This window comes from Boleophthalmus pectinirostris, unplaced genomic scaffold, assembly GCF_026225935.1.
Source record: "Boleophthalmus pectinirostris isolate CB_2022bp ecotype Guang Dong unplaced genomic scaffold, ASM2622593v1 HiC_scaffold_14, whole genome shotgun sequence".
Classification (NCBI taxonomy): domain Eukaryota; kingdom Metazoa; phylum Chordata; class Actinopteri; order Gobiiformes; family Gobiidae; genus Boleophthalmus; species Boleophthalmus pectinirostris.
In genome coordinates, this window is record NW_026571047.1 from 20,084,534 (window position 1) to 20,106,957 (window position 22,424).

At 37.2% G+C, this 22,424-nt stretch overlaps 1 protein-coding gene across 3 annotated transcripts in view; it reads right to left on the reverse strand.

Annotated features, from left to right (window-relative positions):
- The window catches only part of sema4gb (sema domain, immunoglobulin domain (Ig), transmembrane domain (TM) and short cytoplasmic domain, (semaphorin) 4Gb), a 118,113-nt gene that overhangs the window by 11,833 nt on the left and 83,856 nt on the right, over positions 1 to 22,424 (reverse strand). For all 3 annotated transcript variants that reach the window (XM_055150276.1, XM_020918213.2, XM_055150275.1), the window contains 5 exons: positions 18,319 to 18,494; positions 7,966 to 8,104; positions 3,922 to 4,144; positions 3,720 to 3,835; positions 1,661 to 1,815 (listed from right to left, as the gene is read on the reverse strand). In XM_055150276.1, coding sequence (XP_055006251.1) covers positions 1,661 to 1,815; positions 3,720 to 3,835; positions 3,922 to 4,144; positions 7,966 to 8,104; positions 18,319 to 18,494 — 809 coding nt within the window. The remainder of the gene's footprint in view (positions 1 to 1,660; positions 1,816 to 3,719; positions 3,836 to 3,921; positions 4,145 to 7,965; positions 8,105 to 18,318; positions 18,495 to 22,424) is intronic.

Genomic DNA, 22,424 nt, shown 5'->3' on the forward strand with positions numbered 1-22,424 from the left:
CTGGCTCCGCTGTTTATCACAGTATTTACCACTGTCCCACCATCTGCCTCAGATTTTATTTTTATTCCTTCTGATGTAATTAAGATGGCTTTACTAGAGATGTGTAATATTAGAAAACAAACCATAAGAATGATGCAAGTGTGTTACAAATTTTTTATTATTTGCTATTGACCCGTAACCCTGAATAGATATTTTCTGCTAGTATTAGTATTATTTCAGTCTTACAGTACACTGCTACTTGCTTATCTCCATGATGCTATTACCTTGCTGGGAGGGTTCCACAGTCTTACATTACATATTACATTAACATTTATATCATTATTATTATTACTTGGTCCCCGAAGGGTGGACCAGGTATTCACCCTGTGTGTCTGTCCACCTGTGATAATTCCACCATTTATGGACCGACTGTCACCAAATTTGGTACATGGGTCAAGCCGCAAAATAAATTTGGTGACGATCCGAGGTCATTTGAGGTCACACGGGTCAATTGAATGGTCACGCCATTATAAAGGATAGGCAATTTTGGCAATTTCTGAAATATTCACCCAATCATCACACAAGTTGGCACACACATAACCGGGGCACACTGGATGTTACAGGTTGAAACCAGTCAAAGTCACTTGAAGGTCAAGGTAACCAAGGTCAAATATGCGTTTTTGGTCATAACTCTGCGAAGGATCGAGCACGAGCAACAGGAGTTCTCTCAAAATCTCAGAAAAAAATTATTATCTATTTATAATTCTGTGCATTTGTATAGTAAAATATTAATTTGAGATAATCACTAATTATAATAGTTCCTTTCTCTTTCAGTGTATGCCCTTAAAATTCTAATTGGAATGGAAATAATTTCCATTTCTTGTTTTTCTGGTGATACACAACAGACTGATCTACAGTCACACAACTAACACATACAGAACTCATGAAAAATGACATTTTGGTTACACACTAGTAAACAGAGACATGTGTGACCAGAATCACACAAATGTTCATGGGCCTGTACAGATACACACATTGAATTGTGGATATAATGATCATGTAATATGGACTGGGCTCCTCATAAGCTGCCTCTGTGCTGATGAACTGACCCCACCGATGCCTCATGGACCAGGTTACTATCTCTGATTGCGCTTGTTATAATTATTATTATTGTTATTAGTATTAGTAGTAGTAGTAGTAGTAGTAGTAGTAGTAGCAGTAGTAGTATTTATTTTTTGCATTTTTACTGTAAGCAGGGTTGTCATTGTCTTGTTTCTATGGATATGTCACTGCTCTTTTTCAAATGTTCCACAAAATGACATTAAACAGATCTATCTTGCATTTATTCAATTGCAGGTGGTTTATGGGTTTATATCTCAAAAATACCTAGAAAAAGTGGCATTCTGACTGTGAATGAGGTCGCGTCTCCACAAATCTGACCTGTACCTCAGCTTGATTTGGTCTCCATGATGATAGAGAGGTTTACAATCATACTGTGAAATATTCAAGACAAAGCAATAACATCTCCATAGGGAAAAGCAGGTAGCAGGCCCTCCACCAGAAAAGTTACACAACAGATATATAAAAGTGTGTAAAGTGCTATGTGTGTATGTGTACTGGTCAGTGACAGGACAATAATTACATACATTTGCATTATAACTAGTCCAGTCTTAGCTGTTACCTTTGAGCGCGTGTTTGTATCTCCACACAGAGCCTCCCGTCCCAGGCACAGAATGGGTCTCTGGCAAAAACACAGTCGTAACAAGAAGAGTACCTCCTACACCAAGACATCGGGATCTGCACCACGCCAGAGAACGAGCCCACATAGATACTCCTCTGCAGAAAACAGAGAAGAAGAAGAGTATGAAGGATATTTTATATACACAACATTTTCACAATCGTATATATATGTGCATTTGGGAAGGTGCACTGTGGAAGTTGACTGCTCAAGATCTGCTGTCCATGGAGAGGTGCCTAGATTGTTCCTCAGTATGCCAACAAACTAATGGAGACTTGCAAGCCAAATTACAGGTTAGGATTTGTGAAGAGGCCCCACTCACAGTAAGAACTGATATTTTTAAGATGTTTTTGAGAAATAAATAACACCTGTAGTTGAATAAATGCAAGACAGATTAGTTTAATACCATACTGTGGACAATTTAAACGAAAGCATTAACATCTCCACGGAGACAAAGTAGGTAGGCGAGCACAGTGCACCTTTCCTTTAATAATATGCACTTCATACAAATCAGACTATTTCTATTGCTCTGCTTTTTCCCATTAGAACATCTTGTGAAGTCTGTTGGTGACACTTTTTAATAACTACACTATTTATAGCCTTAATGAAGCACGACCAACTCTTTAATTTGTAATGAATAAATAGTTTTGATGCATTATTGAAATTTCAGAAAATCTGGGGGTTTTAGTACAACATTAGAAAACCAACCATCCTACAAACAAAACATCTTTAATAACCTCTGTTCTGTAAAGGTCCAATATTATCCTAAATGGATTCTCATGAGCTTTATAATGTTATAATGGCCACGTTTACATGATGTTTTTTTAAATTCTGAATTAATTATTACGAATTAAATAGTTCAAAATTAAAATATTGTCCTTGGAGTTTAAATGAAAATTCCGAATTAAGGTTTGCATTATTTAATTCCGCTCAATGTCTGGGGGTGGGGAAGGGTTCTGATTGAACAGGGACATGAACGTATTTACGTCGACCAGAAGAAAACACACACTTCAGCTGAAATAAACCAGACTCCTGAACCAACAGAACCTGAGCAGCTCCGGTTCAGGTTGGGCACAGATGAGCTGGAGTGAGGAGTGGTGTTAAGTGCCTCGGCCTGAGAAGCTTTTCCCCAGGAAGAACCAATTGCGCAAAGAACGGACCACTAAGAAGATATAATGAACCAAACAGGATTCGCGCCTCTGTCTGGATGTTTTGCACCACTTCTGTACCAGCCGAGCTCCAGGAGCACGCAGGACAGGAGAAGCCCGCCTGGACCTGTAGTCTACAGCGCATTCTCACTTTCGCTGCACAGATCCAGTGGTCTTGCCCCCAAACAACAGAGGTACGGGGACACAAACATGATCTGAACTTTTTTCACCATCTTGCATGTGCTGAATGACCAGAATAATTTTTTTAAGTGGAATAAACATTTACATGATCATGGAATAAATAATTCGGCTTTACATTTGTAATAAATCACCCACTTAATTCCAAATAATCATTAAGAATGAAGTGTTTAGATGGTCTTTCAAAACCGGAATTACTTTTTATTCCGAATTCAATTATTTTTAATCAAAATGAAAGCTCTGAGGCAAATGCTGTTAACTCATTAAAAACAAACCTGGAGATGTTGTTTCATTCACACAAGTTTGAGTAACCCTTTATATTAGTCTGTCTATTATCTGAAGCTCAAAATCCTCTGTTCCACCAAGTTAACACTACCCTTTTACCTTTTGTTCAGCAGAGATTGGCAATTACAGTGAAGCACTTCCCGTATTACTGCATGACCTCACAAGGTGGAACAGAGTGTTTTCTGTTTGAGAGAAGAAATCAGCCTAAATAAGCAGGGTTTGTGTGTTAAACGTGTGAATGAAACAACACAAACTCTGGGTATATTTTTGATGAAGATAACATAGGACCTTTAAATTTTTAAGAAAGTTCCTTGTTTTTCTCTTATTTGTATGCATAAATAAATATATGATATAATTTTATTCCAGCGTACCAGTCTAGTTGATATGACCATGCTCTCTATGGGCTGAGGTCTCTCAAACAGCTGTAGTTCTTCTATGATGTGCATTTCCCCGTCAATGTTTACAGCGCGATGCAGCCATCCATCATCTGAAAGACACCACTGAACTTTAGATTTGCTGTCTCCGTGGATACGAGGTCAATCAAACTTTATTACAGACACATATTGGACTCACCAGTGCCCAAAAACAAGACTGTATATATATTTCCGTCTAGTGCTCTTTCCTTGTGTACCGCGATCTTGACATAGTTGACACTTCGTTTGAAAAGAAGAGGGCGGGCGCCGATCGGGTGGATCTGATTGGCCATGAGGGGGTGTCGACGGGCAAAGGTGAGGACGTTGTCAGGGAGATCGCGAGATGAGTTTATGTTGAGGGCCCGGTGGATGTCCGTTATACACTGGAAATATAGAAAATAAAAACAGATTAAGTGTATGGTTTTGCATGGACAGTTGTTAAGGGTACACTGGGTTTTCATTATTAAGTATCTTCATCATCATTGCTATTATGTTATTTATTGTATTATTATTTAGTTATTTAGTTAATTTTCTTTTTTTTAATCTACTTTCTACATTTATATTGATTTTATGTGTGTGTGTGGGGGGAGAGAAATAGGGCATGTATACTGTGACTTATGTGGACAAAAAAAAAGGGCACTGTATAAATTGTAAATAAATAAAAAAAAAAAGGGGTGCACTATGTAACTTTTCTGGTGGAGGGTCCGCCAACTACTTGTTTCCATAGAGATATTACTGTTTTGCCTGGATTATTATTATCCACAGTGCAGAAATAAACTTGGTACTCACAAAGGAGAGCAGTTAATGGTCAGATCTAAGGAGAAGCAAGACGGCACATGGCAAGAATTCATGTTTTTTAAGGTATTTTTCAGCTATAAAACACCTGTAATTGAACAAATGCAGAGAGACAGTATGTTTAATGCTCCACTGCAGAACATTCCAGGCAAAGAAATAACATTTCCATAGAGACAGGCAGATGATGGACGGTCCACCAAAAAAGTTACATAGTGCATCTTTCAGATTAGGTCAGGGGTCACCAAACTTTTTTCTCTGGGGGTCACATTATCGCTCCTGACTGTGATGTGGGCCTGGGTCTGGTCGGCCGTATGACCCTGACGAAGCAGATTATATTCTTTGAAAACAGACACACTTTCTTTACGTATCAGACAAACTCCACAGTCCTTACACTGAACAAAAAAATAACTGGTCGTCCACTGTTCTTTGAAAACTCTGTTCTCTCTGTCAACTTTTAGTATTTTAACACAAGCCATTTTGCTGTTAACTGCACTAAAGGACTCGCATGCTTCGACTGTCACTGTTTGATCTAGAGTTTGTCAGGTGACGAAAATTCAGCAGCAAATGTAAATACGTCATATAATTATTCAAATATAAATACTTCATTTAAATATGATTTTATAATTGAAAAAATCTACAAATTACAAGATACAGATGTGTTATTATTTGCCCAAAAGTAAAAAAACAGGCCATGACAACTTTTGAGGATTGTCTCATAGGGCAAGTTCAAGTGGTGGGGGGCAGAGGGGCTGGGGGCCGGTCAAAGGGGCATGAAGGGCCTGAGATGGCCCGTGGGCCTTAGTTTGATGATCCCTGGATTAGGTTGTTTTAGGTTTGTCAGTTACTTAGATTTTTATTAAGAATTCTAGTGCAGACACATGAGCCAGAGCTAAGAATATGACATTTTACAAAGATTAGGAGAATAAATAAAGAATACTGTAAATACATTGTCAGTGAGACTTACAGTGTAATTTACTAACATTTTAATTGGAATTGAGATTTACTTATTTCTAACTGACAATGATCAGCTTGGCACTTTTTAATTGAGAGATCTACTACAGTCATACCTCTGTCAGTAAAATTGGTTTGGAGCAGAGTTCAGATTTTGGAGAAAGAAATTTGACCATTTTTTGTTCTAAAAGTCTAAGTCCATTGTTGTATGTTCAGAAAAATGAATAATAAAGGACTTTTTTAATGAGACAAAATATAATTGAATGGAAAACTGAGATAAATCAGTACATCTTTCTTTGTCATATGGTTCAGAGCTCGGTTGGCTGAGCTCAAATGACATACAGTGTGGTGTCCATGTGGGACATATCAGCGCATGCATACATATAAATACATACATTATGAATTTAGTAAAAACATTCAGAAAGAGAAATATTTACGTGTTTAATAATTGATGCCTGTGCACCAGTGTGAAACTAACATGGTGAATAATTTCTAAAGGACTGTTTCATGACACCCCAATACAGACTCAAATCTCATAAGTAATACAACTGAAAACCACACCAAAACCTCATTTGCTGTATGACGTTCAAATAAATATTAGAGTCTAAGATCTTTGAATAACGCCTCTTTTAAACAAGCTTTTAAAAAATCACAAATAACACTAGAATAATATTTTACATCAGTTTCAATTCACGCGCTACGCTCATATACTGTACCTCTAGTGGCCCGAGAAACACTGTACAAGTAAAATCTTTGACAATGTACTGAAGGATTTTGGCAATAATAACTGGCAAAGATGTTTTATTAAATGTGGATGCTTGTCTTTTTATAAAATAGAACAAGCTGATGGGTGTATTTCATGTCAAGTTTGTGTAGGTTGTGGTTTATCAAAGAAATACTGTTGTTAAAATATAAATGATTCTTTAAAAACAGCATTATATCAGGTGGAAAAATATGTATGGCCATATCATGATAATATTGTTAGTGCTGTCATGCGATTAAAAAAATTTAGAGATTAATTAATTATGATCTGTAATTAATTAATCTAATTAATCTCATTTTAATCTCACCTAAAAATTGCTGAGAAAAGCCTTCAATTTGAGGTATTTTCATTTAAATTCATTATTACATTATTGTGGCAGATCAAAAGACTGATATAGATTTAAAAAAGTTACTTTATAAAGTCATTTATTGTTTAACAAATCTCTCCAAATTGTCTGTTGAGCCCAAGTCTCCATGAATAAGAAACTGTTTGCTGTAAAGTAGCAAAGACGAGGAAATCTGAACATAATAACTTTTGTCTACTTAAAGACAATAAAAAGTCCAGTCTTTCCTTAACCATATTAAAAATATTATTGATAGAGAAATGCTTTATATATGAAATTACTGGTTTTAGTCCTGGTTTAGACCTACTTTAGTCCTACTTTAGTCCTAGTTTAGTCCTGGAATGAATTAATCCTGGTTTTAGTCCTGGTGTTAGTTCTGGTTTAGTTCTGGTTTAGACCTGGTTTAGACCTGGTTTAGTTCTGGTTTTAGTTCTGGTTTAGTCCTGGTTTTAGACCTGGTTTAGACCTGGTTTAGTCCTGGACTGGACTAGTCCCTGGTTTTAGTCTTGGTGTTAGTTCTGGTTTAGAGGCGCACAGGGGGAAGCGCGGTTTACGCAGCGTAGCGAGAAAACACGATCCACACGCAGCTTACGGGAGCACGTCGGTGTCCGCGCAGTAACTATGGAAGGAAACGTGGTCCGCGCGTTCATAGGTTGATGACGACGATGAAGGTGTGTGTTTGTGTTTGTTTGTGTGTGTTTGTGTGTGTTTGTGTGCGTGTCCCCTCATGTGGCAGGTCACTATAGGACAGTAGTGCAGACATCTATGTCTATGTCTATGCAGGTTGTTTTCACCAGTGACATTTAAGTTGTAGGCGATTTTATATTTGTTATTTTCTTTTATACCTCACGTCGGGAGAAGAATTTCCAAGACACGAATGTGTTTTTACCTGTGCACTGCTGCCTCTGTTCTACTGGCTCTACGACCTCGTCCATTGTGCCTGACACCGCCAACGTTAACATGACGTTTACGTCGCTCTTACTGCGCGCGTTCTGTGTGGGTTTCCGGCAATGAGTGGAATTACCGAAATAAAAAAAAAATGTATAAATGTTTTTTTTTTGTGTGTGTGTGTGTGTGTTGTTGTCCCAACAACACATAAAAACAGGTTTTATAATAAAGCAACTCGCATACAGAAATAGTAAAGTTAGAGATTAAAAATGAGATTAACGCGATTAAAAAACATAACACGCTAAATATGACTGTAATTAATTAATCGCAATTAACGCGATAATTTGACACCCCTAAATATTGTATCATGTATCGTATCGAATCATGAGGGACACTGTGATTCCCAGCTCTATTTTCCTTCCCAAAATAACTAAATGATATACTGTAGTAGACATTTGACTCACAGATCCAGGTCGGGGCTCTGGGACCTTTCCCGTGTATTCCCTCCATTTTGAGTCCTGCACCTCCATGTAGGGCCCCTCAAACACCCTCTGTACATCTGAGAAGGCGAACTGACACACAGCAGACGCTTTAATGTTCTTCCTGAAACACACAAACACAAAGATGCAAAAGTCAAAATAGATCCAAGCTACACTTCTGTAATGATACATATAATTTAAATAACTTTGCACCACCATAAGTGTGAGAAACAACCATACTTCTTCATAATTTCATAGTTAATCTTTATTTTTTATTAGCTTCTTTCTCGTTAAAGTTCCCAAAATATATTAGGGTCTATATATTCCCTTTAATTACATTTTAGATTCACTACTGATCTCAGTGTTTACAACCATTTTAGCATTAGTGCTTAGAGTGTTTACAGTTTGATTCCAGCTCCAGCCAGTGCATACAAACCTTTATTTATTATTCTTTAAGCTGATACACTATATAACTTTTCTGGTTAAGGGTCTGCCACCTGCCTGTCACCGATCAAAAGTTACATGTCAGATCAGTGGAGAGGCGAGCCCACTCAATACAGTAAGAATGTATGTTTTCATTGCCTGACCAGCCAGTCTATTCGAATCCAGAAGGGACTGGAACCAGACAATATAGAAGGTGAAAATCCAACTATCCAACCACCACAGCTGCTAATTTGTAACACATCTCTCAAATGCAGAAGACAAAATTCTCCAAAATTCTCCTAACATTCAAAACAAAATATATAACTTCTTTTACCTGAGATAAATAATAGTTTGGTGCTTTGAGTGTTGATTCTGTAAAAATGTGTTTTTGCACAATGCAGGCCCCTCTCTGATTGGTTAATCCGCCTGTCAGTCACACCCTCTGAAATTAGGGAGACAGGATATGACTCCATATCCACTCGTCTTTGCAAAGTTTTGTTAAAGTGTGTGGTTCTTAGCCTGATTCATCAGCCAGTTTCACTTTGTGGAAACCGTCTGACCTTGCAGCTTTAGGACTCGTTCGCTTGACAGTAGGCGGGTTTTTTTTTTTTTATTTAACCAATCGCTGCTATTTGGTCGTGATGTATGTCTAACTGGTATATTAAGCTTTTTCCAAATCCCATAGGAAGAAGGGCAATAAGGTCTTTCCCCTTGATAAAATTCACCAAACATTCTCTTTGTTCCGGCTTTAAATCCTCGATCTTGGGAATGGTTGCAACACAGAATATTTGGCACTTCACTGATTGGCTGGTGCCCGAACTCGCACTTCCGGGTTTTTTGCAAACCCTCTAGTGTATTTTGATTCCTGACCAAGTTGCTGGAGAGAAATAAAATTGAGCGGAGGCACTAGGTGGCACCAGCCTGGCTAATAATTTGGTGCTTTGATGGTTGATTCTGTAAAAATGTGTTTTTGAATGAAGCACGCGCCTCTCTGATTGGTTAATCTGCTTGTCAATCACACCCTCTGAAATCAGGGAGACAGGATATGACTCTGGATCTACTTGTGTCTGTAAAGTTTTGTCAAAGTGTGTGGGTCTGGCTGGTCAGGTAAATGTTTTCCCAGGTATTTTTTGAGCACTAAAATGTGCATTTGAATAAATGAATGATAAGACAAGTACAAGGCAAGGCAAGGCAAGGCAAGTTTATTTGTATAGCACAATTTGTACACAAAGTAATTCAAAGTGCTTTACAGAATAAGAAATACATTAAAATCATAATAAAAACAAATCAAAACATAAATAATCATGAAGATTAAAATTAAAAAGAGAGACATAAATTGGAGAGAAGAGTGCGGAATGAAAACCTTTCAGTTATATGCACAGTTAAACAGAAATGTTTTGAGTCTGGATTTTAAACAGCGTCACAGAAGAGTCTGTCTCACATGTTCAGGAAGACTGTTCCAGGTTTAGCTGCATGAACCTGAAACGCTGACTCCCCTTGTTTAGTTCTGACTCTGGGCACCAGCAGGAGGCCGGTCCCTGAGGTCCTCAGAGTGCGAGATGGTTCATATGACACTAACATGTCACAGATGTACTTGGTGCTCGGCCATGGAGAGACTTGTACACAAGCAGAGCTGCTTTAAAGTCTGTTCTCTGAGGCACAGGAAGCCATGCAGAGACCTGAGCACAGGACTTATGTGCTCGTACTTCCTAGTTCGAGTAAGTACAGTGCTATACTATGGAACATTCCTGGCAATGCAAAAACATTTCCATGGAGACAAGCAGGTGGCTGACCCAGTAACTAAACATCAAAAGAGATGGATAATCCTCAGGGGCTATCTTTACATACATTAAAAATAAGAAGATGACAAATTTATGACTAAACACTGAATAAAGTCAGAGTCGGTTATTATCAGGAGAGACAGCTTCATTCAGGGATCTCATTTCCAACACCTGTCAGAGTACATGACGTTACTGTTGACAGGAGGCACATACCACCAGCTCTTTTGTCATTCTTCACTAAAAACTTGTGAAGCCATTTTGACACTTCCTCCAATCAATCTGACTGAAAAAAATACCAGTGAAATCAATGACAGGTGAGTAATGTTCTGCCTTTATCTCCAGCTGCTCCTGGGGGACGTTTTTCAATAGCGCACTCTACAGGCGAAATATCAACAAAGTAATTGACCCACATTTTTGTCATTCAGTTGATTCAGTTGTACAAGTGGTGACGTAAGTGCAGATAAAAGAAAGCTGTCCTAATAATAGTGTTGAAATAATACTTTTTGTGAGCAAGACAGACGTCACTATAATTATGTTTTGAACCTCATTTGCAGTCTACAAATCTATCATTAGTTTAGCGATGTTGTAATAGTATTTTGACTAGGAAAGGTAATGGAAAAATAATGGAAAAATTGTACTGTAGTTTCTGGAATCTATGGTTTATGTACTATCAAAAGTTAAAGGGCCCATATTACGCTGTTTTCTGATCAATGTTATAATGTTGTTTCCTCATCAGAAACAAACCTGAGTCCTGCATGGGTCCATTTTTGGAGACCTGAACCCGCCCGTTAACCTGTGATTATATCAAAGTTAAATCCTCACCCGCCCGGACCCGTTAACATTCCACCTGTCACCCCCGGTGCCCGTGATAAATCACACACAAATTAAAAGCATTTGTACTGAAGCATGCATCAGAATATGAACTGAAAAGTTACGACTTCAACAACTACAATCACGAAATGAAATGAAACTGTTATGCTTTCTTCAGTACAAATATGAATTCACAGACACGACTCGACTGTCATCACTTCACAGGCATTATTTACTGAGCAGAAGAAACACTGACAGAGATGCTAGACGTTTGTGCCGCACACGCCATGGACTGAACCAGAACTAAACAGGACTAACCCAGGACTAACCCTAGGACTGATTCCAGGACTGAACCAGGAGGACTAAATCAGGACTGAATTAGGACTAAACCAGGACTAAACCAGAATTGAACCAAGATTCACTGTCAGGACGGGCTTGAAGGTGTGCCCGCGTAGACCGTCGCGTGACCACAGGCGAAAGGACCGGCGCAGGGTTCTGTGCTGCCCGGAGGTAAACACAGCTGTTGCACAATCGCGCTTTGCAAACACACTGCTCCACGGGCTCGGGGTTCTCTCTCTCTCTTAAGTTCAAGATTAGTCCTGGTTTAGTTCTGAGTTAGTCCTGACCCACCCGTGTAAATACTACCTGCCCGCATACCCACCTGAAAAAATTCCAGATTATTAAAACCCGCCCGTTTCAGCAACCATTTGGTCAGGTACCCGCGAGTACCCGACCCGGTGCAGAACCCTGCCTAGAGTTGTGTTTTGTTTCTTTTACACACTTAACGCACAAATCCTGCATATTTAGGCTGAACCAGGACTAATCCAGTACTAAACCAGGTCTCTTTGTGTATTATGTCACGTCATAATACACAAAGAGCTCCACTATGTTTTTAAACTCCATACACCTTCACTAGAGTCATTTGGATAATTTGAGCCCTGGAATTACCAATCTCTACGTAACTAACGGGAAAAGGTAGCTGATAACTTCTACAGTTTCATGACATCATAAGGTGGAACAGAGCATTTTGAGATTTGTAGATGTAGACAGATATGTGAATGAAACCAAACACTACTCTTCGTTGCTGTTTTTGAGGAGGTAACAATGTAACATGGCTTAAAGCTCACAAGAGTCAATTTTACATAATATATGACCTTTAACCTACAGTGGAAAAGCACTTACTATCATTTCATATTTTGTGTTTCATGTTTTTAAAGCCACTGTCGATTAGACAAGTGATTTTTATGGTGCAAATTTGAGCTATATTACAATTACAATTTAATGAATAGTTTTTATTGCGCCATTTTTGTAATTGATTGGAGTAATAACTGTCGACATGATTCAGATTTGTGATTTGTTGAACAGCCTGAGGAGAAGAACTTTTACTTCATAAAAGATTCTTCCTTCTGTGGCTTCTGTGTTGAGGCTGAAAGATTAATCAACTAACCGTGACTAGTCCACTATAAAAATAATTGTAATTGTATTTTGATAATGTTAATCATTATCTAGATCAGGGTTTCCAAAACTCTTTTTCTGTGGACCCATATTTTAAAAGTCTCAAACCTTCGTGACCCAAGTCAATAGACATTATTCATAAATCACAAAATAAAGGTGGATTTTACCATTATTGAACATTAATGAGGATATTTTATTGTTGACTGAGTGATTGTGTCTCTCTGAACAATTAGTATTACTCAAGTTTTAAACAATGAAAAACAATAATTGAAGCAGCAATAAAAGGATCCAGAAGTCGCCTATTTGGACATTAAATGTAGCCCATTTCTTTTTCTTTTTAACATTCAACTGAACCAGCAATATTAGAACAAAATAGTCAATAAAATCATTACAAAAAGATTTGAAATGATACAAAACATGTCTTAACATTTCAACATTTTTAATGAGATAGGTGGGCCTGTCTGTGTTTTTGTACCATGTTTCAGTCCGGGGTGCAGGAGGAGAGAGCAGCAGCAGATCAGGCGTATCTCTTATGACCCACCTGAGGGTCACGACCCAGTCTTTGGGAAACAAAGATCTAGATTATATAAACTCTAAGACATATACAAAAATGTCCATATTACACTATTTTCTTGTCTATGTTATTACAGTGTTGTTTCCTCTTACCCAGAGTTGTGTTTAGTTTCATTCACACATCTTTAACACACAAACCCTGCATATTTATTAGAGAATTGTTCTCCCAAACGGAAAACACCTTGTGATGTCATGGGGTGTTTAAAACTTCATACACCTTCACTAGAATCATTTGGATAATTTCAGCCCTAGAATTGCCTATCTCTACTGAACGAAAGTAGCTTGAAAACTACCACTTCATGACATCACGAGGTGGAACAGAACATTTTGAGCTCTGAAAACATACACAGACTAATAATAAACTGTTACTTAACATGTGAACGAAGCAAAACACAACTCCAGGTATGTTTCTGAGGAGGTAAAAACATTATAAAGTGGCTAAAATCTTAACAGAGTCAATTTTGCGTAACATAGGACTTTTAAGAGTAGGCTATAAATATTAAGCAAACATAGTAGTTGTCGTATTACTAGACAGAAAGTGAATGACGATAGCTTCTTCTATTACTACCCCTTTGAAATATTTACCCCATTCTTGTGAGTCAGAAATACACTTACCCCTATTGTGGCTTTTGGCGCTCTTTTGAAAGAAGGGAGCTGTCACTGAACCCCGTTAGGATTGGACCAAAGTGCATCTTAATCTCAAGCCCTACAGGTGATATTAGTCATAAAGGATTTCTCACTGTCAGATACTTTGGCTTTGTGTGTTTGAGCTTTCAGAACTGTTCAAGTGGGAAAATTAGACCCAGGTGAAACCACAATTCAATAGCAGTGAGCCATAGACCCCATAGGCCCTTTACTCATACAGCTGTGATTACTGCTCTCACAGGTGTGCACTGTATCAAAGAGAAAAACACACTCCGCTCAAGGACAGTTTCAGTCAATGTACTTTATAATGAGGTACTTTTCACTTTAAAAAGAGCAGATATCTGTACCATTTAGTGGGCTTTTCAAATGTTACCGGTAACTTAAAGGTCCTTAAAAACCCAGAGTTGTGTTTTGTTTCATTTACACATTGTCGAGTAGCCCTTTATTATTAGTTTGTTCACATCCCCAAAGCTCAAAATGCCAACTTGTGATGTCATATAGTGGTAGTTTTCAACCTTTTACCTTTCGTTTAGTAGAGATCAGAAATTCCAGAGCTGAAATCCGCCAAATGATTCTAGTGAAGGTGTGTAGGGAGTTTAAAAACACACCGGAGCACTTCCTGTATTACAACATGACATCACAAAGTGGAACAGAGTGTTTTCAGTTTGAGAGAAGAAGTTTTTGATGAGGACAACTTCATAAAATAGATCAGACAATAGAGTAATATGAGCCTTATAAATAAGAGCAATTATCTATATGGCAATGACAGGAACGCAGAAAACATTACTAATTAAATAAGTTAAAGTTAATACTAGGGATGTAACAATATCCAAGTGTCACGATACGATATTGTCCCGGTATGAATCTCAGGGTACAATATTTATTTTGATATTGTGGGAAAGCTCACGATATGGAGGGGAGGCTCAGGATTAGGGATTTAACAATATCTAAATCTCTCGGCACAATATTTATTGCGATATTTTGTAAAGGCTAAACAAGTAAAACTGTGAATACGCTACTTTTTCCTCTTAAAATGTCTTGACAAGACTTAATCCAAAGAACTAAGACTTAATAGTGCTTAGAACTGTTATTTCGTCTTGTAGTCTGCACTGAAATGGAGCAAAGGATCATGGTCTACGTAGTTCTCTATGTAGTCTTTCTTTAGCTATTTCTGCACCATAACTCTTAATTTAAACAAAGAGACTTATAATTCAATATATTGTGATGGTCCACGATATTATTGCAAGAACTTTGACAATACGATATCACGATATTTCAGTTATTGTTACATCCCTAGTTAATACATAACGCATTAATTAACTTGAAAAAACTACTATCAAAACTTTTGCATATGTACAGAAATGCCTTCCCTCCTCCACCTTTGTTTTCCCACACAGTAAACTGAAAAGGCCCGAGACAGAGGAGATGCTTTTGCTGCAGATTATGGGACCAAAAAATGAATCTTGGGATTAAAAATCTTGGGGAGGAAGTGTGAAATTGAAAAAAGGCGCAGTGGGATGGAAATAGATATTTTTGGTGACCCGTCTCAGTTCTATATCCTTTAAATCTGCGCTAAAGAGCCTTTGGGACAGTTTTATGCAGCGTGACTCTGAGCATCAGCATAAACACAAATAAATAAAACCCACTGTCCGCTGTCAGAGAGATCACATTTTCTATTTATTTTTTCCTATTTATAACTGAGGCTTAAATTAAAGTGAGCACAGAAGCACATCAGTGTCTGTATCATTGCACATAAGAGAAAAACCTAAAAATTTAAAGGTCCAGACATTTTTAAATTACATTTAAATCAACCAAGTTATAAATAGTAATACGTTTTAAATATTGGTTGTGTGAGACCAATGTAATCATAATAGAAAAATATAGCCGCAAGCGGCAATGATCGGCCCTCGCTCGTGCTTGCGCCGCGCCCCGCAAACGCTGCAGCCCGCAAATGCCGCACCTCACACGGACCCTAATAAGCTTAAACTTAAACCTTACCCTAATCGTAATCCTAACCATAGCCCCAACCCTAGCCCTAAAAATCTTAATTTAATTTTCTGCAATTTTCAAAATTTGGCAAAAAAAAAAAATATCCAAGATGGCGGACTTCCGGTTTGTAAAGGGGCGTGGTCACAATATACATTTTTGTTCTTATTGCCATGATGCATCTGGATACTAAATTTGTGTCAGGACGTCCCATTGGCAAGGAGACAATTTTGGCTTGTTGCCATGGCAACACAATGTAAATTGGGTGTGAGCATCATTGAGTTTTTTAATCGAGACCATGTCACAAATGTGGATACCAAATTTTGTATATCTGTGACAAATAAAACCTTATTTTTACATACAAATTTTCTAGGGGGCGCTATTGCACCCATTTTTGTATTTTCTTACATCAATCTGTTCAGGGTTGGGGTGTGAACCCACGATTAAAATTTGAGTGAAATTGGTCAAAGTTTGTGCAAATTATCAGGCGTTGAAGTTTGATGGTCCAAACACCGTTTGACCTTTTAAAAAGCTTTTAACAAACTTTTAATGTCCCACTTGTCTAGATGATACAGAATGATTCTGGTGTCTGGGTCAAACGCCCAAGGACGAGTTCGTTCAAGTACGAGGACAGGAATTTGTGCCTTCGTCGCAGGTCGCCCGATCAATCCAATATGGCCGACTTCCTGTTGGTTGCCTAGCAACCGCGTAATATACTTTTTTGTTCCTATTCCCATGATGCATCTGTGTACCAAATTTGGTTTGGCTACGCCAAAGTTTTTGTCGGGCCTATTGGCAAGGGCAGATGTTTGGCCTGTCGCCATGGCAACACGATGGGAAATGGCATGGGGTCGTCATTGACTTTTTTGATCAAGACCATGTCATGAATCTGTGTACCAAATTTTATATGTCTACAACAAAGTAAATGTTTGCACTACCATGCAATTTCCCTAGGGGCGCTATTGCGCCCATCTGAGATTTTCTTATATAAATCTGTTCAGGGTCGGAGTGTCAATCAACGATTCAAATTTGAGTGAAATCGGCCATAGTTTTGTGCCAGAATTTGTAGATTTTACCAATGGAGAGTTTATGCCATCGCTATGGCAACGCCATAAAAAATATGACATGGGTGTCATTGACTTTTGGATCAGGATGCCAAAAGGGAATTTTGTGCAAAATTTCAGAAATTTTTGAGCAACTATTTGGGAACAAATGAATTTTTCTCACATATTAAATTTTTTTTTCAATCTATAGGGGGCGCTAATGCACCAAATTCATAATTTTCACATGAAGTAGCTTCAGGGCAGAGAGTTTAACAAATGTTTCAAATTTCATTGAAATCGGAGTTCGTTTGAGCAAATGGGAGCAATTTGTAAATGTCCAAAATTGTGTGCATTTTTTGTTGCTTCACTGCTCAGAGATCGTAAGACGTGTGTGAACAATTTGGATAACTTTTATTGTTCTACGTCTTGAGATGATGTGGACCAAATTTGAGCTCGTTCGGGTGAACGCCCTCGGAGGAGTTCGTAAAAGCTTAGCAAAATTTAAGCCAATATTGCTGCCCCCTAGTGGAGCACACGGTGTTGGCGTAATAATATTTTTTCCTTGTCTTGACATGATCGACTTCTGTGTCAAATTTCATGATTGTACGTGCAAGTTTTTTTTTGTGTCATTCGTATTCCCTAATGCATTTTTGAGTCGTTTGGTGGCGCTGACGAGCCATTTTATTTATTTTTGGAAAATGGAAATAGCCAAAACGTAGGGAAGCGCGAGTTTTACCAGATGGCAAAATTTCAGGACTTTTCGTCATTGTTCAGTGGGTGAAAAATGGGTGATTTTGTTAGGAGAATAACCAACCGATACGAGAACAATGTTCCACTTTTTTTGGGCCGACAAACTATACAATTTCGGAAACCTCTGGCGCATTGCTACGTGATGGCAAGGGTCCCTGGTCACTACGGGCAAGTCACGTCGCACCATTCTGTTTTTCGGCCACTTGGAGCATCGCTTTGCGATACTAATAGGCCCTTCGCCAGCCTCTGGCGCTCGGGCCTAATTATTAAGACATTCTAATTGCATTTTGCTTTATTTTTTAAAAGGCATTTTGTGTGGTTTATGTAAGTTCAATTAAATGTTTTATTTGTGATTATACACATGTGGTGCTTGTATCTAGGCAACTGCTATAAAAAACTACATACACAATACAGATTTCAGTCACAAAAATAACATACTTTTCTTTTTGTAACATTTACCTGAGTCTTATCTAAATTTTCTTTTTAAATATAAATTTTGTATTAAAACTGAAAACTCATTTTGATTATAATCTGTATAGAACTATTTATACATTGAAGTTCAGCCGCCTCCATATCTTTAAAATGTCACAGTGAGTTTGGATGAAATGTTTAGTTCAGAGTAGGGCTGCTCGATTATGGAAAAAATCATTATCATGATTATTTTGGTCAATATTGAAATCACGATTATTCAAACAATTACTTTTTAGTTACCAAACTTGGTCTAGTTTGGACTCCATGAAGATAGAAAGATTTAATACCATACTGTGAAACGGAGCAATAACATCTCCCGAGGAGAAGTATTTAACGGAACTTCCACGAGAAAAGCTACACAATGCACCTTTAAATTACAAATACTGAGAATCTTTCCTCACCATTCGAGGCCAAAGATGCCGTAGAAAACAGTGCTGTGATGGTCATGTTCCTGAAGCACAAACACACTGCGCAGAACGTTGAGATGGAGCTCGTACTCGGGGACAGAACAAACCATCCGGGCCTTCAGGAACGTCGTCCACTTCCTCTGTAGAGTCCTCTGTCCTCCCCAGTCATTCTGCAACAACATCACACCATTATACACTCAGCAGATACAAATATCAGTGTGTTACGTTAAGATTAAGATCAAGAATAGTTTTTTTGTAATGTAATTTTTCTAGTGGAGTTTATGCCACCTGCTTTTCTCCATGGAGATGTTATTGCTTTGTTCCACACACTGCATTTATCTCCACAGACCTGACCTGTAATTTGGCCTGGTGGTGTCATTGCTGCTCTCCATGGAGATGAGTGAGTTTAATGTCATATTGTGGGTCTATTTACAGGAGAACGCTTGCAGGTAAAAAAAACAAAATATTTTATTGGAATTGCCTTTCGTTTAGACGGTGACGGTGTTTTTGGGTCTTAAAAACACAATAATCTGAAACCACCCTCTAAAGTGGAAAAGTTGAATACGCTCCACCGTAGTGTTTCCGTCTACACTGCCCAAGACGCAAAACTCTGGTCAGATCTGCTCACGACGTGTACATGTTTATGTCACATACATCACCACCTAACCTCCTGGCATGCATAACCAACTGAATTCCACACACTTTTGCGTCACCGTATGCACACAGATTTCCTCCTGAAAACGCTCGTCTAAATGCGGAATAAAACGTGAAGACGCTATGCCACTTTTGCGTCTTCTGTTCAGACCGTCATCATATAAACGTAAAGAATATTCTAAGCAGATCAATGACATCTCTAGAGCAATAAGAGAGTGGAGGACCCAGCTCCGGATAAGTTACACAGTCCAGCTTTAAACTAGAACATACATAAATATACAGATTTAACATGGCTTAGTAATAGATACAGATTCATTGAAATACAAGTTCAGTACAGTGGGTTATACAGATAGTCACATTTATCATCGAATATTGTATCGGATTGTCTTTCCCTGTTAATCAATGACTACTTTAAGATAACTAACTAGCTCAGATATTACTTTATTGATCTCATAGTGCAGAATGATCCACTAGGGAAATGATTTTAATACAAAAGTATAATTGGAAGACTGGTAAAAACAATCTAAATTGAATAGGAATAACTAGGGGTGTAAGAAAAAAATCGATTCAGTGATATATCGTGATACTTCATTGCACAATTACTGAATCGATTCAAAATGCATCCAAATTGATTTTTAAAAATCTATAACTTTTTCCCAAAAATTCATTAGTTGCCTTCACTGTTTTAATGATTTAAAAACAACATTATATTTCATACAATTGTGTTCTCTTGAAGGTGTAGATGACTGTATTATTAGAAGTAATTATTGATAAATCACAATATATCATCCATTGATTTAGTCTTGGGATGTATCGTGATATACTGAATTGTGATATGTATCGTATGGTTAGACTCAAAGCAATGCACACCCCTAGAACTAACATATGAATAAAGAAATATACTGAAAATGTAAGTATTTGTAAATAAAACATAGGTAACTATATACACAATAGTTATACATTATTATAATACATTTGAAAATGAGGTTTGGGAGAACTAACTAGAGGAGTATCCATTAAGCCTGTTTTCTGATAAGGGTTAGACTCATTCAAACATTGAAACACTGCACATAGAAACCACAATACTGCTCAAATGTTACTGTCACCGGAACTGAATATTACCAAAGTGTAAAATAGTTTCTGTCAAAGTTTCAGTTTCTATCAGTGAAAAAGCCTGATGACAACAGATACCTTTAAAATTGTAATTTAGTTCCAATTTAGAAAAAAAGATTGAGGTGTTTTTGTTTTTGTTTGACTAAATTACAGAGCTCCATCATTCTTCATTTATGACTTTTAAGATTATTTGCCATTCGTCATTTCAGTGTGTTGGCTTTTACCGAGCGTGAGCCGCCCACAGTAAAGACAAAGTAGCTTAAATCAATAACGCACATGAGGATCTGAAGCAAAAATGCCATGGGCGGAGGATTTCATCAATAAGAGGCGCTCCATATTTGGAATAGGAGTGATATAGCAATAACTACATATGAGATATTAGATCAATGTGTCTCAAACTGTAGTGTGCGTACATGGACTTGGTCTAATGGTGCTTTTAATATAATATGCTAGTTCCAATAAAGTCCTGGTTTAGTCTTGGTTTATTTCTGGTTCAGTCCAGTTTTAGTCTTAGTTTGAGTGTTTTTATTTAGTATATTATACTATATATCACTATCTACCTTTGATCCTTTTTTTAATAATTAGGTTTCTTGATACACATTTCTATTTTGTAGATATTAATTTGAATTAATTTGTTCATTTAACTCTCCTGCATCCTTTTAAAATAATCACACCTGTGCTCCTTTGTGACAAAAATATACACTGGAAAACAATACTACAATATTTTTATGCAGTACAGTACTTTTTTATATCAGTGTCTTTATTTACTTCTGCGATAATCATACATACCAAATATTATATAATATTTAGAAATTTTAACCCCTTAAATGACATTTTTGACACCAAAAGTCTCAAATTATGTGCATAAAAAAAATGAAAAAATAGATTTTTTCTATATCTTTCAAGTAATTTTAATTTGTTTGTGTTGGGATTATCAGAGGCTGGGGGCTCCTCTAGAACACACCCATGTTATTTTAACCTCAAATATGTACGTCTCTGTTCTTCAGTCTGGACTCATATGGACAAATGTCTTTCTATTGATATAACCTTGTAATGAAGATGCACAGTAAATAGAAAAATATTTTTTAAAAATTCAAAAAGACACTGAAACTAAATTTTTTGAAAGGTTTTCAACATCAAAGAATGAAAAATAAATAAAAAAGTAAAAATGTACTGGCAAAGTTAAGCCAGTAAAAAAAAACACGCTATTTTGAAAGGAAGTCAATGTGACCAAAATGTATGAATGTAAAATCTGAGTAAATCTGGGTGTGAGTATTTTAATTATAGACTGTTCGTTTATTGTGATCGTGAAAGAAAACGCACAAATAAAAAATACATTACAATATACACAAATTGGCCAATTTTGGTGCAATATAGCCAAGGTTATGCAAAAAAGAAAAGTTGAGATGTACAAAAATGTACTGAGGGCTGCAAGAAGGTTAAAGGTGCACTACAAAATCATCTTGGTGAAGGGGCCACTACATGATTATCGCTTTGCCTGGAATGTTGCACAGTATGGCATTAAACGTATATATCTCCAAGACCAAGACCAAGTTGCAAGCCAGATCTGTGGAGAGGCAACCCCGCTTACCTCAGGAATGTATGTTTTTCATGGTATCTCTGACCAGTAAATCATAATATGTGACTGAGTACATGTGAGAAAGATAAGTTTATAGTTTAAAGCTTGAAGTAATAAAATCTCTATGGAGACAAGCAGGTGATAGACCTCTAACAGAAAGTTACATAGTGCACCAACCACATCACAATCTGTAAACAATTTCTACACACACAAATCTAAAATCAATCACTATTTTCATACATCAATTAAAATAATCTAAAAAAAAAAAAACTATAAGGGGTAATGTAGGTTCAGTTTTTGTCAAAGATCAGTAATTGGCCATGCTGGATTTCAAAATTGTTGCATAAGAGAGATGTTTTGTGGACAATTGGAGAATACTATGCAACGATATCGAGATCTCTCGGTACGATATTATCATGATATACACCTCACGATACGATATTTATTGCGATATTTTTGAGAGGCTGATATAATTGTAGATGGGACTATTTTTTTGCTTTTAAAATACCTTGACAAGATTTTTGTGTGAATTATTTCCATCATAATCCCAAGAATTCAAGTAAAAAACATATTTTTTCACGTTGTCTGCACTGAAATGAATCATGGGATATGTAGTTCCCTATATTTATAAGCTGTTGCAACTGTAAAACCATGTATTTAATCAAAGGAACTTGTGATTCGATATATTATGACAGTCCATGATATTATTGTGAGACTTTTGACAATACGATATCACAGTATTTCAGTTATTGTG